The sequence below is a fragment of the Myotis nattereri genome, assembly GCF_964212035.1.
Source record: "Myotis nattereri genome assembly, chromosome: 9".
Taxonomy (NCBI): domain Eukaryota; kingdom Metazoa; phylum Chordata; class Mammalia; order Chiroptera; family Vespertilionidae; genus Myotis; species Myotis nattereri.
The window spans coordinates 44,040,677-44,059,295 of NC_138084.1; the positions used below are offsets into that span (position 1 = coordinate 44,040,677).

General features: G+C 40.6%; 2 protein-coding genes across 7 annotated transcripts in view; one reads left to right on the forward strand and one right to left on the reverse strand.

Annotated features, from left to right (window-relative positions):
* The window catches only part of C2CD3 (C2 domain containing 3 centriole elongation regulator), a 115,456-nt gene extending 111,815 nt beyond the window's left edge, over positions 1 to 3,641 (reverse strand). Inside the window, exons 1-2 of the mRNA XM_081098720.1 lie at positions 3,376 to 3,641; positions 642 to 911 (exon numbers count right to left, since the gene is read on the reverse strand). Of these exons, the coding sequence (XP_080954846.1) occupies positions 642 to 911; positions 3,376 to 3,430 (325 nt within the window). The 5' untranslated portion in view covers positions 3,431 to 3,641. The remainder of the gene's footprint in view (positions 1 to 641; positions 912 to 3,375) is intronic.
* A 247-nt stretch (positions 3,642 to 3,888) lies between these two features.
* The window catches only part of PPME1 (protein phosphatase methylesterase 1), a 93,549-nt gene continuing 78,818 nt past the window's right edge, over positions 3,889 to 18,619 (forward strand). For 5 of the 6 annotated variants that reach the window (XM_081098726.1, XM_081098725.1, XM_081098723.1 and 2 more), the window contains exon 1: positions 3,889 to 4,157. In XM_081098726.1, the coding sequence (XP_080954852.1) occupies positions 4,057 to 4,157 (101 nt within the window). In that variant the 5' untranslated portion in view covers positions 3,889 to 4,056. Of the gene's footprint in view, positions 4,336 to 18,619 lie in introns of all 6 variants that reach the window. The other variant, XM_081098728.1, reaches the window with a different exon arrangement.

The following is an 18,619-nucleotide window of genomic DNA, read 5'->3' on the forward strand; positions in this document are numbered from 1 at the left end:
TGTCAGACAGAAGTGGGTTCAAATCCTAGTTTTGCCATCATCAACTATGTAACCTTAGAGAGTATTGATTTAATCTCTGAACCTCAGTTTCATCATCTATAAAAGAGATAAAATATCTATCTTGCAGGGTTATTAAGAATTAGAAATAACATGAATCAATTGCTGGCGCATAGTATACTCTCAATAACGATGGCCAGTATAATACCTTTTTGAGTCCTCAAAAATTAACAATGCCATAGATACTAGGTACATAGTAACGCCTATTGCTAACAACATTACTACATGCTTATCCTATCTAATAAAGATGGAATATGCAAATTGACCATCACTTCGAGACAAAAGATGGCGGTGCCCACAACCAATAAGGAGGGAATATGCAAATTGACGCGACAAAGATGATGGTGGCCAGACCGGTACCCTTGTGACGGCGCAGGCATTCTGCCCCACCCCAGCCACTCCGGGCCTCTGGGCAGTACGAAGGCAGAAGGCGGCTCCAGGCCGGAGCAAAGGCCAAAAAGCGGCTCTGGGCTGGAGCGAAGGCGGTGCCAGCAGCCAGGGAAGGAAGGCCTATTCTTGCACGAATCTTCATGCATTGGGCCTCTAGTTAGGTCTATAGGTGAAATGATAAGACAAAAGCATACCTGTTAGATAAGAGGTAAATTGCTTTGGACCACAGCGAATAGCATAACGTGTAGTTGTTCTCACAGCTTTTGGTTCAGTCTGCAATGTGTCCGTGGGACAAAAGAGGGTTCCATCTGATGTTTCTCCCCACCATCTCACTCGGACAAGTACACAAGAGGGAGGCTTTGCAATCTTCCATATGACTTTACTAACAGTAAGTTTCAGAAAGCAGCGTAGCTGGCCTTCAACTAGAGGTGGTAGGCTTGTTGATGGAGGAATGTCACTCAAACCTGTGGAGGAATTCAAGAATAACAAGTCAAAATTTAGACTAAATACAGAAAATATATAATCTGCTTTTTGAGTAAACATACACAAAAACTGAGAGCAGGCTTATCCTATCTATCCTAATAAAGGAGAAGTAACTAACAAACCAGACCACAGAATAGCCTATTTGGGCCCCTTAAGTCATCCTGGTAACAAATTAGTATTTAGGGTTTGATTCAGGTTATTATAAGAACATACTAAGTTAAGACATGCAAATCTCACTAATTGAAAATGTTCTTCCAAGTACTGTTGATTTGATTATTGCAAAGTCCACAATTCTTAATGAAGATCACCTTAAATTGTCTATGTTTACTTTCCTGTCCAATATCATACAGTTAATGAGTACAGGGGTTATATTCTTCAGATTCTACACTATTTTTTTGGCACAAAGTTCGGTTTGTAATATTTACTGGCTTTCAGACAAATAACAAAATGTAAATGAGGCAATTAATCATAGCTTTCTATAAAACTCTCCTTTAATGTTTCTAACCGAGACTCAGATATAAGAAACCATTCCTACATCACACACACTTTTCTATTCCTCTGACTTTTCCCTTGGGGAGTGGGTAGGCCTCACAAGAAAATACACTGGAGCCTCTCAGATGAGATATCTATATAAATGCCTCTTTGGATTTCTGAAATGAACACCTTCTCTTTTCTCTATAGAAAAGAAAAAAATCCACCATAATCTTTATGGATAACTAGTTTCAATATAAAAGTCATACACAGGTGTATATATGAGCATTACTACATATGTATATGGTACAGCGTGTAGGGCATTCTTGTGCTAGGTCTACTTTGATTTTCCTATCAACCAAATAAACTTGACTGGTTTGACACAGGGAGCAGCAAAACTGGCCACTTCCATGCTTCATCATTCCTGGGGGGAAAGGCACTGCCTCAAAACTGTTTAAATATCTGTACACGGTTGGGTAAGAGTCATTTCCAGCCTGCAGCTTCCGTCCTCACCCCTAATGTATGATCACTATTTCTTTTCTTTTTTTTTTTTTTTTAATATATTTTATTGATTTTTTACAGAGAGGAAGGGAGAGAGATAGAGAGTTAGAAACATCGATGAGAGAAACATCGATCAGCTGCCTCCTGCACATCTCCTACTGGGGATGTGCCCGCAACCAAGGTACATGCCCTTGACCGGAATCGAACCTGGGACCCCTCAGTCCGCAGGCTGATGCTCTATCCACTGAGCCAAACCGGTTTCGGCCACTATTTCTTTTTTTTAAAAAATATACTTTATTGATTTTTTTTTACAGAGAGGAAGGGAGAGGGATAGAGAGTGAGAAACATTGATCAGCTGCCTCCTGCACACTCCCTACTGGGGATGTGCCCACAGCCAAGGTACATGCCCTTGACCGGAATGGAACCTGGGACCCTTGAGTCCGCAGGCCGACGCTCTATCTACTGAGCCAAACCGGTTAGGGCATGATCACTATTTCTATCATCTCCTTGCACGTAATGTAAAAAGGCAGTCACCTAATTTTTTTTGTTTTGTTTTTGAGGCAGCCCTGTGTGTAGAGATTCAATTTCCAGTTTCCTGATCTGCCCTGGGCTCTTAGGGTGACTTCTCACTGCAGCTAACATTTTCCTACTCTCCTGGCGGGCTTGTGTCTCCCCGAGGACACTAACCTGATGATAACCTCTTGCTACCTACACACTCTTCCATCATCTCAAATCCTTCAGAGAGCCTCCTGCCCTCGTCCCCACTCCCACCCTACCTACCACCCGTGTAACGCCCACTCCTTCCTCTCTCCCCACAACTGTCCTTCCTCACTCCCGCCCGAAGCCCCTCATGCTTCCCTCATTCATCGAATATTTACTGAGTCCTATTTTGTGCTACTTCTTGAGGACTCCGTGACGTATAAAGCAATGGCCCTTGCCTACTGGGATTACTGACATACTCCCCTCCCCAACTTATGCTTCTTCCGTCCTATATGGACCTCCAAAGGTATATCAACACACGTCTACCGCGGTTATTAAAAGCCCGCCCAAGTCATGGGGATGTAACGCAGGCCGCGGTGACTGCAGGTAACAGTGTATTATACATGTGAAAGTTGCCGGAGACTAACAGAATGTTACGTCAATTATATCTCAATTTCTAAAAAGTAAAAGAAAAAAATCTGTAGACTGTAGAAGCGTCCTCCCTGTACCCTTTAGCTCTCACTTCGCCCCACTTATTTGCCCAGTTTGCCGTCCCCACCCCACTCCAGCTCCTATTTCCTTTCCATTCGTTGGAGAGCCAACTGCCCTCTTTTTAAACCTGATTCCCTGGTTATTCTCCCCCCACCTTTTTTTTTTTTTTTTTTTTTTTTTTTTACAGGCAGGTGTGGGGGGGGTCTCCCTAGAACACCTTACACCCTGCTTCCCTAACTCCACCCTATTACGCTTTCCTCCACCTTCGGCCGCTCAGGTTACCTCCTTTCTTGCGGCCACGGCCGCCCCCAGGCCCCTGGCCTTTCCGTTGTTTCATGACGAGGCCGAACTTTCCTTCGCCAACTCAACTCCGGCGCCAGCACCTAAGGCTAAGCCGTAGCCTCCCGCCATCCCTTCCCATCGCGCCTGCGTTCCCCGGCAACGGCGCCGCTGGGCAGCCTGGGAGGCACAAAGCAGCCGCTCTTCCTCTAACAGTCGGGGAAGCGGTGAGAAGGGAAGGCGCCAAGACTCCGTACCGCCAATAGACTGCAACACCCACGATGCTTTGCTACTCTACCTCTGCGGGGTTGGACGCGGTCGCCTCCAGCTGCGCAGGCGCAAAGGGATACATCCTTTGAGGACTCCATTGCCCAGAGTGCATTGCCACCAGGGGCGCTTCTCTTTCCGGCGCGGTTCCGTGGAGTTCTCCGCTAGGGGTCTGAAGGGTCCGCAGACTCCGTTACCCGGCTTCCTTTGTGAAGTTTCCTGTTGCGCACTTCCGTTGAAACCGCCTGAAGAGAGTGGGTGGAGTTTACGGCGCCGGTGGTCTGTGGGTGGTGCTGCGGCTGGCTGGGTGCTGTCCAGAGGCGACTGGGAGCAGCTACAGGGGCGAGCTGGGACCAGCTGGGCCGCACCTCGCCTGGGACTAAGCTTTGGCTCCTGTGTGACTGCGGCCTCCCCTTCATGTCCGCCCTCGAGAAGAGCATGCACCTCGGCCGCCTGCCCTCTCGCCCCCCTCTACCCGGCAACGGAGGCAATCAGAGCGGAGCCAAGATGCGAATGGGGTACGTAACCCGGACCCCTTCTTCTTAGAGGCCAGGCCTTGGCCCTTGGAGAATGGTGTCCCTGGGCGTTTGGAGCTGCACGGCAAGGGAGGCTAAGGAGCGGAGAGAATGGTGGCGGCGGCCTGGAGACGTGTAGGTGGAGCGGAAGCCAGGTGTGGGCTCTCCGGCAGGCGCCAAGGTGATGGAAATTGGAGGACAGATAGGCTTGAAGGGAGAAAGGAATAAGGCAGAGAGACGTAGGAAGCACCTACAGAGGAAGGGATGGAGGAGGTTTGAAAAAAAGGGAGTCCAGCGATGGCAGAGGTGGGTTTGAAGCTGCCAGGGAGGGCGGAGGGAAATGGGGAATGACTGAGAGAAAAGTTGGGAGTCGGGGGAAGCAACTTGGGAAAGATTTAGGAGGAGGAGAAAGACGGTGAGAGCTGGATGTTAGAAAAGCTCTGAGAACCGGAGAACCTCGGAAGCAGGGCTAGAGAAAGAAAGGAAGGAGGGAGCAGTTTTGGGTTCTAGAGAGGGTCTCGGAGGTGTCGGAGGCAGACTCGGGGAGTTGGGAGAAAGGGGAAAGCTGCGGGGAGAGGCCCGAGGAAAGATGGATCCCACAGCCAAGAGGACTGTGGAGGGTGAGCGGGATGCGATGAGAAGGGAGGGCCCCGAGGGGGTTCCAGGAGCGACCGTGGGCTCTAGACATGGGGAAAGGACGAGGAGCGGGCTTTAGTTGAGAGCACGGGAAGCTTCAGGAGGAAGATGCGGGCAGCGAGCTTTTGCCTGGCGAACAGGTCTGATGGAAGCCGTGTGCTGGTTTGAAAAAAGACAGAGTTAATGGAGCATGGAAAGTAGCTACTTAAAATGTTTCAGGGAGACCATTTCCCGGGGAGAAGGGAGCGGCGTTGCGGAGAGAGACGCGGCATTGTAGGCTGCCGAGTGGCTCGGGCCAGGTTTCGGGGGGATGCGGAGGCGGTGTAGGAGGGAGCGTAATGAGCCGAAGGGGACAGACAGGGCTAGCTGCTGAAAAGCAGGCAGAGTTGAATGGGCAAGTTGGTTCGGAGGGGTGTTGGTAGCGTCAGACAAGATTTTGGAAACGGATGACTGCACAGAGGAGAGGGGCTGGGAGGGTACTCGGGGAGAAGGTAGTCAGACAGAGTACGTGTTCAGGAATCTCGAGATGGATTTGGTAGACATTCTTGGGATTGAGGACCAGGGAAGAGAACCCTCAGGCGGTGAAGAAGTGATATGTACCAACACGGATGAAAAGGAGATGAGGATGGGAGAGTGGACTGTGACAGCAGGCCCTAACTAACAAGGACGAGCAAGGAAAATCCTGTGAATTAAAGCAGTAGGAGCTGGTGAGAATGGTTGGAAAAGCCAGGGAAGGAAATTCAGAATTGAAGGGGAGACCTGACGGTGATCTACAGTAGAAAAACGCGAGAACCTTGACAGGAGAAGATAGGCCAGTGGAGGCACAACAGAAAGAGGTGGTAGAAGGCTACGTTTAAGAAAATTGTTTTAGCTTTGGAAGACAGAAAGGTAGGACTGCACCATGAATAATGAGGAGGATTTGGAAATTGACCCATAACAGGTTATTTTGGGAAAATTACCTGGAGTATAAAAGTAATGTAACATTTATTGTTGATGTGTAGCTTATGTTGTTGCCTATCTTCATCTAAAATTTGATCTTTCAGTATACCAGCACTCTGATTTAAAAACTGTGCCAAAATATTACCTTTTTAATAGCTATACATGTTTCAGATAAGTTTAGTTAGAACTCATCTTCTCACTTTGTCAAATCAAGTTCTCTGAAGAGGAAGAACTGAAGGAAAATACTAAGAGAAAATAAAGGGGAAATCTGCTGATTAGAAGATTGTATAATTGTTAGTAACTTAGTCTTTAAATAGATGTTTGGTCTTCTTAATTTAGGTTAACTGCTTATCCTGGAAAGTATTCTTTTTAAAAAAAAAAAAAAATTATTGATTTTTTACAGGGAGGAAGGGAGAGGGATAGAGAGTTAGAAACATCGATGAGAGAGAAACATGTATCAGCTGCCTCCTGCACATCTCCTACTGGGGATGTGCCGGCAACCCAGGCACATGCCCTTGACCGGAGTTGAACCTGGGACCCTTCAGTCCAGTGGTTCTCAACCTTGGCTGCACATTAGAATCACCTGGGAATCTTTTTAAAATCCTGATTTCTGGGCCTCATCCTCCGGAAATTCTGTTTCTTTGTTATGGGCCACTGCTTTAGTCCCTAGGCTGACGCTCTATCCACTGAGCCAAACCGGTTAGGGCCTGGAAAGTATTCTTTAGAAAGAAGCTTCTTTATACTATTGTAAAGAGAAGAGCATATGTTGGTGAATTTTATGTGGTCGTCAAGTGGCTTATTTTTATTTGTTTTCTTTCCTCTTTCTTATTGGAACTAGGCAGGCCTCCTCCAAGTCTAACGTTAGTGATAATATAGACCCATTGCCCCCTACAATCATAAAGCTGGAAGAGAGCTCTTGAAATGATCTCATCTCACCATTTCACTGTATAGCTGAGGAAACTGAGGCTCAGAATTCTGTATTTTGTAAGGTAAACTAAGGAGCAGGGGACAATGTTTTTTCTTAATAAATGACAAACTGAAACTCACATCTTCTTCCTACTGAGGTGTCCTAGAAGCTTGGTGGTGGGGCTGGCGGCTAAGGACTAGAACATGGGTTTCTTTCTTTTTTTATTTTATTTAAATATGGAACGCTTCATGAATTTGTGTGTCATCCTTGTGCAAGGGCCATGCTAATCTAGAACATGGGTTTCTTAGCTCTTGAGACCCATTGTGGTTTTTTTGGATTCAGAGTTGTTATCTTGGCAGTATTTAAATTGAGTTGTGTATCTTTCTCCTTTGCAAGCACTCTAGGATTTAGTTTTTTTCCTGGGTCCTGATTTATGAAGTCTCACTTCCACCAATTTCAAAGCATCCTTTATTTTTCCTCTACTCACTTGCTTTTTTCTTATCTTACCACTTTTCCCAGTTTCCCATCTATCTCTAACTTTAAAGTTGGGCCTGTTTCTTTGCCAATTTCTTACTTACTCTTTTAACTATTTTTCATAATCTTTTGCCTTCAATTTTACTAACTTTATTTAGATGTATGCATATTCTGGATTTTGAATCATAGAAATACATTTTCTTCTCCCAGGTTATAAAATAATTCATATATGTTTTTTGTTTTGTTTTTTTCAGGACCAGTAGGGTTTCTTTTTTTGCACCCATTTCATATTTATCTTGATGTGCAAAGTGAGGAACAGAGCCAATTTTATCTTTATCCACAGGCTGTCCAGTTATTTTTAAAACCTTTTGTTAAAAAGTCCTTTTCCCATTATGTATTTCACCTAAAAAAAATAATGCATTTCTCTACTGATTAAAATGACATCTTTATTATATACCAAATTTCCACATAGATTTGGGTTTATGAAGTTTCTTTTCCTTTTTTTATGTGCCACTGCTAAACTTTTAATTAGGCATCATTAATATGTATTAGTACATGGTAGAGGTAGGTTCTCCCTCATTTTTAACATTTTCCTGGGTCCTCTTATTTATTCTTACAAATAAACTTTCTAACCAACTAGACTAGTGTCAGAAAAAAATCTTGATATTATTTTTATTGGGACTATATTAAATATATAAAATAACTTAGAGTAAACATTTTAATGATGTTGAATCTTCCTTAAAGACATATATATGAATTTCTTTTGAGGGAAAATATTTCAGATCCCAAATATAGGGAAAATGCCTTCTGTATGTGTAAACCTCATATTACTCTTATATAATTAGAAAACTCAACAAATTTACTGTTTAATTAACAATTAAACACACAAAACTTAAATTAAAATTAGCAACATTGTGTTCATGTGAAATAATTTTTTTTTTTAATATATTTTATTGAGTTTTTACAGTGAGGAAAGGAGAGAGATAGAGAGTTAGAAACATCGATGAGAGAGAAACATCGACCAGCCGCCTCCAGCACACTCCCCACTGGGGATGTGCCCTCAACCAAGGTACATGCCCCTGACCGGAATCGAACCTGGGACCTTTCAGTCCGCAGGCCAACGCTCTATCCACTGAGCCAAACCGGCTTCGGCTCATGTGAAATAATTTACTGTTAACATTTATTTATTATTAATAGGAAGTTCTAGAGTTAATCTAGTCATTCAACTGATCATTCAGTACCCAGACTTTTTGCATCCTTTCTTTTGCCATTCTTAGAAATACTGGCTTTTCTGTCTCTTGTTTTCACCTTACGGTTGCAGGATGGCTGCTGCAACTCCATTTGCACCTTACCTTTATTCTGTCTTTCCAAATAAAAAGGAAGGAACAGGGGCAAAGGCCATTTCCTATATAAACTTCTCTCTCTCAACTTCCCAGCACATTTTCCCTAAGTCTCATAGTCTAGAACAGAGGTTCTCAACCTGTGGGTCGCGACCCCTTTGGGGGTCGAACGACCCTTTCACAGGGGTCGCCCAAGACCATCGGAAAACACATATATAGTTACATATTGTTTTTGTGGTTAATCACTGTGCTTTAATTATGTTCAATTTGTAACAATGAAAATACATCCTGCATATCAGATATTTACATGACGATTAATAACAGTAGCAAAATTACAGTTATGAAGTAGCAACGAAAATAATTGTATGGTTGGGGGTCACCACAACATGAGGAACTGTATTAAAGGGTCGCGGCATCAGGAAGGTTGAGAACCCCTGGTCTAGAACTAGTTCACATGTCCTTCCTGAGACCAATCACTGGCAGCATGGAATGTGATTACTATTACTGATTGATGTTTAATTCTGATTCATTTCCTCGGGCTGGAGGAAAGATAGCAAGATATCTCTACTACCTACTGAAACAATTTGGAATTCTGTTAGGGATTAGAGACTGGGAATTGGGGAAAGAATGTAGAGAGTTAACAGCAGCTGCCTCAAGTCCTGATGTTAACAAGTCGGGGAGACTGATCTTCTGGCTTCAGATTCCCTACTGTTTTCATTATATAGGACGGGACCCCTCCTCTCCACCCTTTCCCACTTGTGCCAGGTTTGAGCCCCTTGACCTGAGCACTTCTGAGTAAATGTCTATTTCCCCCATTGTTGCTAGGCTTATTACCAGCAAATATATTTCTTCTTAGGGTCTCCAAAATTGGATAATTGGATTTTTTAAACCTAATGAGCCCTCCTTGTTCTGTTACTAGCTTTCAGATTTGAGAAAACACCTGTGGTTGGTTAGGAAAAACTTTTTTTCTTCATGATATGAAGTACTTTCATTTAGAGAAGAAAGTTTTAATTCATAGCACTATTAAAAGAGTTGTGCACTTATACACCTCACTTAGATGTTCTTCAAAATGCAGTACAAATATACCTCGTTTTGTTGTACTTCACTTTATTGCACTTGGCAGATACTGTGGTTTTTGCAAGATCTTGAAGGCAGGACTCTCCACCAGTAAAAAGATTATGACTCACTTTATTGCAGTACTCACTTTATTGTGGTGGTCTGGCACAGAACCCGCAGTATCTCTGAGGAATACCTGTATTGACAACTAGTCCTAAGCATGTACTGCCAATATATTTTGAAGACTGAATAAGAAATTATGTTGAAAGTCCAGTCATTCCAAGCCATAGCAGAAGGCTGAAATTGTGGCTAGATTTGTCCAGAGACTATAGGTGGCCAACTCCATATCAATACTATTAGTTCTGTACTTCTATTGTCTTTTATAGAATACTAGAGGCCCGGTGCAGGGATTCGTGCATTGGTGGGGGTGTGGCCTGCAGGGATCGGCCTGCTGTGGGAGCGCCACTCATCCCAGTCAGCCGAGCTGTGCTTCCACTGTGGGAGTTCACTGACCAGCAGGGGGCAGCTCCTGCATTGAGTGTCTGCCCCCTGGTGGTCAGTGCGCATCATAGCAACTGGTTGACCAGTCGTTCTGGTCATTCTGCTGTTCAGTTGCTGGGCTTTTATATATATAGATATATAGATAGGTTTTAAATCAACATACTTTGCTACATGCTATTTAACTGGTGCAAACTTGACTTTATATTCTTAAAATGTGGGTAATACTGGCCTCAAAGAGTTGTTTTTGAGGAGAAAGAGATGATATATATATGGAATTATTGCTTAAATTGTAAAGCTGTAAATGGAAACTTATTTACTGAATTTTGCAAATTCTAAGATCACTTCTTTTTATATTTAAAATAATAGGATCTTAACAATTGCTGTTGGTCAGGTAACAGCCCTAACTTGTTTGTCATTGCTAATGCATGAGTGAACACCAAAACCAGAATTAAAACTTGTAAAATAGTTGTTGGCAGCTTGGGAGAAAATTCTGGAGACAAAAGTGGAACATTTTTAAATGAATTTTTAAAACATTGATTGAGTTAAGAGAGAGAGAGAAACACTGATTTGTTGTTCCACTTATTTATGCATTCATTGGTTGCTTCTTGTATGTGCCTTGACCAGGGGTCAAACCCAAACCTTGGTGTATCGGGATGATGCCCTAACCAACTGAGCTACCTGGCCAGGTCCAAAAGTGGAGTATTTTTAACCACAAATAAGTGAATGGTTGTGAGAATGACTTAAGCAATATTCCTTAAATGAGAATAAAAATAATATAACTCTTTACATAATGGTAAAGTTGGATATGAGCTGGTGTTTAGTTTTAAGAAATACTCCATCACCAATGTTCTTGTGAAGCAGAGAGGACTATATTAGTCAGAATGATTCAGAGTAGGACTCACAGTATGAAGAAATTGGTCAGGAATACCTTAAGTATTTTATTTTGCTCTCATTTTTCTTTTTATGTATACCCATAAGTGATATATGATGATTCAATGTAAGTACAAAAGAGCTCTTTCAAGAAATATAAAATGAATTCTAAGTGATAAAGTGTTACATACTTTAATGGGTAGCTCTTTTTCTTAGTGATACATAAAATTATGGTTCATCTTATAATTGATGGTGCTTTATAGATACAATATTTTATCTATTCTATTAATAACAATATTATGATCAAACTTGTTTAGTCTTCCCTAATTTAATTGTAAACTCCTTTTGTGTTTTATTTACATGCCCAAAGTGGTAAGCACACAGGAGCTCAATAAACATTTGATGAATTAATGAATGATACTCAGAAACAGTGGACACATGACAATTTTTTTCAATAGTTTAGAATTGTCCTCCCTGAATTTAGTAGGGAAGTAAACAAGAGGGAAAAGCCATTGACTTGTTGAGTATAGACGTGAGATTTAAAAACTGATTATTGATATTATGCAAAAATGAATTGTACCCTGTTTATAGTCTTCTGTGATTCCATATTTATATCCCTGTACAGTGGGGCCTTGACTTATGAGTGTCCCGTCTAACGAGTTTTTTGAGATACCAGCTGTCTCTCTGCGGATTTTTTGCATTGAGTTGATAGAGTAATTTGAGTTAACGAGCTCCTTAACGAGCTCGGTCTCGGAACGAATTTAACATGGAGACAAAATGACTTTTATAGCATTTCTGTTGTTGGTCCAGGATTCCATATATATATATTTAAAAATATGTTTCGTGTTATTATTTTTTAATATATTTTTATTGATTTTAGAGAAGAAGGGAGAGGGAACGAGAGATAGAAACATCAACAATGAGAGTGAACCATGGATCGCCTGCCTCCTGCATGCCCCACACTGGGGATTGAGCCCCAAACCCGGGCCTGTGCCCTCACTGGGGATTGAACTGTGACCTCCTGGTTTATAGGTTGACACTCAACCACTGAGCCATGCTGGCCAGGCTCTTTTTTAATTGATTTTAGAGAGAGAGGAAGGGAGAGGGGCTAGAGAGATAGAAACCGATGAGAGAGAGACTTCGATCAATTGCCTCCTGCGTGTCTCCTACTGGAGATCAAGCCTGAAACCCAGGCATGTGCCCTGTCTGGGAATCAAACTGATGACCTCTTGGTCATGGGTCGATGTTCATCCATTCAGCCTCACTGGCTGGGCTTAATAAACTTTTTAATCCTGACCCGAGGATATGTTTTTATTGATTTTAGAGGGAGAGAGAGAGTGAAAAACATCCATCAGCTGCTGCCTATGGAGAATTGAGCCTGCAACCTGAGGATGTGCCCTGACTGGAAATTGAACCTGCAATCCCTTGGTGCCAGGACAACGCTCAACCAACTGTGCCACAATGGCCAGGGCTGTATCATTGCTTTTTATCCACTCATCTAATGATGGGCACTTGGGTTGCTTCCATAGCTTGATTATTGTAAGTAGTGCTGCAGTGAACATAGGGGTGCATATATTCTTTCAAATTAGTGTTTTGGGTTTCTTCAGACTTGTTGGCCTTTTAAACTTTGACCCCAAACCTGCTTGGTTTCTTCCTGATGTGGTACTGTCTTAAGTAGAATGGTAGCTACTGGTAAGTTCTGACCCTTGAGTATGGCCATACACACTGATTATGAGAAAAACAGCTACACTTAGCTCTTGCAAAACATTAAGAAAACACTGTACTCTGCCTGCTTTCTTACTTATGTATCAGTAGTATGAGGCCAGACCACTTTAGTAAAGTTGTCATTCCCCCCCACTGTCCTTTTAGGGTTTTGGCAAAAAAAAAATTATGTTCTTAGGTTGAGTGAATGGTGGACATAAAATTTAGAAATTTTTCTAACTTAACTAAAGCAGAATTTTTTATCAGCAAAGGTATAAGATTACAAGTTCTTCCTGTGCTGCAGCAGTCTTTTTATCCATCCATTTAAACAAAGTATACTTTTGTGTGATCTGACTCAGCAGGTTGAAAATTTCTCTGGATTGTTTTATCTGAAACTGTTCTTTTGTTGTTGCTGTTGTTAATCCTCACCCAAGGTTATTTTTTCTATTGATTTTTAGAGAGGGTGGAAGGGAGAGAGGGAGGGAGAGAGAGAGAAATAGAAACATCATGTGAGAGAGACACATTGATTGGTTTCCTCCTGCATGCACCCTGACTGGAGCCAGGGATGGAACCTGCAACCCAGGTACATGCCCTTGACCAGGAATCGAACCCGAAACCCCTGGGGTCTGCAGGCTGATGCTCTAACCACTGAGAAACACTTGCTAGGGCTGAAACTATTTTTAAGTGATGTAAGGTTTCATTCATTTGCTTAAACCATTTCATATATTGCACCATATGTATCTTGTTTTGTTTAATGCAGGACATAGTGTGACATGTTACTGTATCCATTTTTGGATTCTGTGATGTCCAAGTAACATTCTCACCAATGGCCAACACTGAAAAGTAATAGTAATAGATTCTAGGATTTTCAAGCACCTGGTAAATCAGTATTTAGTAAGTAGAAATGCTTTAAAAAGGCCTCCTCTCTTTTCCCCTAGAATGGCATCAAAGAAACTTGAGAATTTGATTTTTCCCTCTCACTCTATCTTCCTGCTCCCTCCTATCGTTATCATTATAGTTGTAAACCTTGACTTTCTTCTTAGTCTCCAAGGTACTCAGGCTTGCTACAAGGATTCCCTACCAATCATTATCCCTATGTAGGAACCAGTCTTTTTTCATCTCTTCCTGGGGATTTCTGGGTGCTCATTGCTATCTTTGGTGATTTCCAGAATGGAGAACCTAGTATTTGAGGGTAATATTGCAAATTGATAAAGAAGCAACCCTGAGAGTAAGATTCTAGCTCAGCTACTTTCTGTAGTCCCTTGGTTTTAGTTTTCTCATTTGCAAAACAGGGATAATAGTAGCTACCCTAGAGGGTTGTAGTGGAAATTAAATCAATTTATGAATTTATCTCTAGTCTCTCCCCCAAACCCCATTAAATTATTATAAAGTAATTTGGAAAAAGGGATAAAACCAAATGACAAAGAAGAGGAGGGAAGATAAGATACCAACAAGATTTAGGAAGATAGCAAGTTGAAGAATATTAATTCACTCACAATAGAGAGCAAAAATAAAACCATTCACAGAAAGAATGAAAGTGCAAGCTAATCCCTATCAGAATCCCATAAAGGCTAAGGAATTGTAGGTGCTAACTACTTCTGAAATGGGTTTTAAAACAGGAAGGCTGGTAGAAAATCTGAGTAAGGTACCAGTAGACTCCCAGATCTTATCTTTTTCCTCAGTGTGATGGGAGACAGGTTAATTTCTGGGAGAATTGAGTCAGACTGGAAGAATGGACTCAGACACAGTTAGGCCTATGAGAGCAAAGGTAAAGCAACAGGATGAAAACAGTTTTTAAATTTAGATATACATCTCTTCCCGAGATAGATTCATAGCTTGCTCCCTCACCTCCTTCAGGTCTTTGCTTAAAGGTGCCTTCCCTGACCACCGGATTTAAAACTATAGTCCTTTCTGATCTAGTTCTCAGTATTTTCATTCCTGGCCTCATTTTCTCCATGGCACTTACTGCTGCCTGACAAATTTTTAGTTGTGTCTCCTTCTACTAGAGTGTAAACATCACAAGGGTAAGGGGTTTTATCTCTTTTGTTCACTGCAGTATTCCCAGTGCCTAAAATAGTACCTCATGGATGCTTAATGAATATTTGTTCAACTTTTTCAGAAGTTCTAACAGCTAGTCTTATGTTCCCGTGCAGGAGTGTGGAGGATTTCTCTCTGGAGAAATGACTGGTCTAAAAGAAAAGACATGTATATATTGATGTTTGGGGGAAGAGTCCTCCATTTAAATGTCCGGGCCTCTACCTGATAACTATACAGTGATATTTAGTAGTAAATGAGTCCTACTCGCTCTCTCATGGACTCACCAAATATCCAAGGAAAGCCTCTAACATGAAAGACAGAGACCAAAACAAAATGAAGAAAGGAAACTGTAATGCATAGAACAGAAGAGAATCTTAAAATAATATCTCTTGTCAGAGAGACAAGAGACACTATGGCACCTATTAAACAAGAAAAGGTTGCTCTTCAAAAACACAACAACTTGCTTCAGAGAGTAAGAAATAACTATTAGGAATGAAAACATATATGTGGTAGATATAAATTCAGTAGAAGAGAAAGTTTAAGGAATCTTCTAGAAAGTAGTTAGTTCTACATTAAGATTAAAATTGGGAAGTACAGGGGATAAAAAGGTTTTTTAAAAATATCTCAATAGCAGTACTTTACTTAGAAGATGATAGAAAAATGCCTTACATTTTGAGAAAGATATCTAACCTAAAATTATTTTGGCTAGTATTTGCCTACTGTATCTTTGTCTTGGAACTTTAGTCTCTTTTATATAGTATACTAGTATAGCTGGAGTTAAAAAATTCATCTAAGGGTATATGTTTCAGACCTAGAGCATTTAGTTTGCCCTTGATATATTTGGATTTATTTTTACCACCTTATTTTATACTTTCTGTTTGTCTCATCTGACCTGTGTTTCTTTTTCTCATTCCATATTTTTCTATTGGATTAGTAATGATACAGTCTCTAGATAAATTCTTTGAATGGTTACTTTAACATTTTTTGGTAACAACTTTATTAAGATAGAATTCATATATCATATAAGTGACCAGGTAGAGTATGCAGTCAATTATTTTTAGCATATTCACAAAGTTCTGTAACCATTACCACAATGAATTTTAGAACATGTTTAGCACTCCAGAAAGAAACCCCATACCCACCAGCAGTTAATTCTCACTTTTCCCCACACTTCCCAGGCCTAGGCAACCACTAATCTATTTACTTTCTCTATAGATTTACTTAATCTCGATCTTTACAATAAATGGAATCTTTTGTGCCTGGCTTCTTTCATTTAACATATTTTGTTTAACATAAATAAATAAAAAATAAAATATATTATTCTTGAATATTTGGGTGGGCCCAGTGCAGTCACAGTGTCCTTGGAAGAACAGGGAGGCAGAAGAGTAGTCAAAATTTAAGGGAAATTTGAAGATGCTATTTTGCTTGCTGGCTTTGAAAATGGAGGAAGAATCTCTGAAGCAAGTAATACAGGCATCTTCTAGAAGCTGAAAATGGTATTTAAAACAGTAGATGAGTGACTAAAAAAGCTGTGGTACACAATGGAATACTACACGGGTGTAAAAAAAAAGGTAACTCTTTTGTAACAGCATGGATGGACTTGGAGATTATTATGCTAAGTGAAATAAGCCAGACAGAGACAAATTCCATATGATCTCACTTATATGTAGAGTCTAATGAACAAGGTTGTTACTAGGTTGATTATTGATGTAGGCCTTTGCAATGGGCAGAGAGCTAGAATGTACTTTTTAAGACAAAAGGAATCAAGACAAAATGAATTCATTGATATTTCCAATTCAAATAAGATTGCCGTGTGTTTCTTTACTTTGATTTCATATAATTATCTCTCTGCTTTTACAATGGAAATCTTAGTTTCTGATGACATTAACCTAACTACCTACTTTCTATAGTACTAGTGGCCTGGGCACGAAATTCGTGCACTTGGACGGGGGGGGGGGGTCCCTCAGCCCGGCCTGTGCCGTCTTACAGTCTGGGAGCCCTTGGGGGATGTCCGCCTGCCGGTTTAGGCCCAATCCCCATGGGGAGCTTGGTTTCTGGCTGAGCGGCGCTCCCACTGTGGGAGTGCACTGACCACCAGGGGGCACCTCTTGCATTGAGCATCTGCCCCCTGGTGGTCATTGTGCATCATAGTGACCGGTTGGTCATTCTTGTCATTCTTGTTGTTCCGCTGTAACAGTTGCTTAGGTTTTTATTATATAGATATATATGTATATAAATATGCACACATATGATATTCAAAATAACCAATTATACTACCAACAAAAACTACCAACAGTGTGATTATGGAATACTATTTAAGATTTTTGTTGTTATGTTCTTTTTTTCCTTAAAGTATGTCTCACCAGAGATGTACAGTCAGGTAATTGTGCTTATTTTTTTTTCTTTTTCTAAGTATTTGTGTTTTAAAGTCACTTGAAATAAATGTTGTATGCCATTAGGTTAATTTTCTCCCTTTATTACTGTTGGTGATTAGTTTCTACAAACTTTAATATATTTAGAAATAAAAAAGCACACAAATTATTTACATGACTCCAAAGTTGGAAGTATAAACAGTGTGTATTCAGAAAAGGATAGCATTTGCCTTTTTCTCCTCCAGTGCCCTACAGATAACCATTTTCATTTAATTCTTCTACTTTAAAAAACTTATATGTATATATTTATAATCCCCCTTTCTTTGATAGAAGATAACATTTTATATACGCCTCTGCCTATTTTTTTAAAAATACGTTTTTATTGATTTTAGAGAAATGGGAAGAGAGAGGAATAGAAAGATAAAAACATCGATGAGAGAGAAACATCGATCAGTTGCCTCCTGCATGCCCCTTACTGGGGCTTGAGCCCGCAACCTGGCATGTGCCTTGACTAGGATTCCACTCAGTGACCTCTTGGTTCACGGGTCAGTGCTCAAGCACCGAGCCATCCCAGCTGTGCTGCATATGACTTTTTAAAATTTAATATATCTCTATCACTCCTTAGCAGTATATAGAAATCTTTTTCATTTTTTTTTCAGGTGCATAGTACTCCACTATGTGGATATAACATAATTTATTCACCACTCTACTTATTGATAGACATTGGGTTCTTCCCATAATTTTATATTTCAGGTAGTGCTGAAATGAACAAACTTGCATAGATCCTTTCATATCAGGGCGGAGGGGGGCTACTTTTAACATAATTGTCTTTAATGTCCTGTTTAACTGCAACATAGTAATTCTCTTAAAATCTTGTAATTCCTTGGGCTTTATGAATCTGTAGTTTGAAGTTTCAGTTCTGGAATCTACAGCTATTACTCTACAAATGGTGCCTTTATCCGTTCTCTAATTTCCTGTGGGAACTCTGATCTGACATATGCAAGTCTTATTTCTCTCCCATATTTCTAACTTCTTTCATATTTTTCATCTTTTGTTTTTGTTATATTCTAGATATATCTACATATATGTGAACAAATGTATGTTTACTCTTTCCCTTAGCTGACCATTTATTTTTTAATTATATTCTTTCATTCTAAAAGTTGTATTTATTTTCAAGTTTCTATTCTTTTAAAAGACATATTAAAGTTATTTTGTATTCTATTTGGTAATTTCAGTATGAGAAGTCTTTATACATCTTCCTCACACGATTTATGCTTTTTGACTGTGAAGTGGTCATTTGTTTTGGAACTTCGGGGGTTTTTTTGTCCTAGAATGAAGGTTGATTTCAAAGATTTGCCTTTGCTCATGTTGGGGTCTTAAGGGCACTACCTTAAGGGTCGACTTTAAACTAAATTCTTAACTTGAAATTTCTTGGAACATATAAGTGGTATGAATTTAGCTAAAATTAGTATGAGAGCTGTCTTGAGAAGGATTTTTGGTTTGTTTTTCTTCTCCCTCTCAATATCAAGTTTCAGGACAGGAATTTTTTTTCCTTAGTCTTAGAATTGGGTTAGGGAGCAGAGAGTTAGTTTTACTTTACCCTTTCACTGGTTATATAATACTTTGCAATCC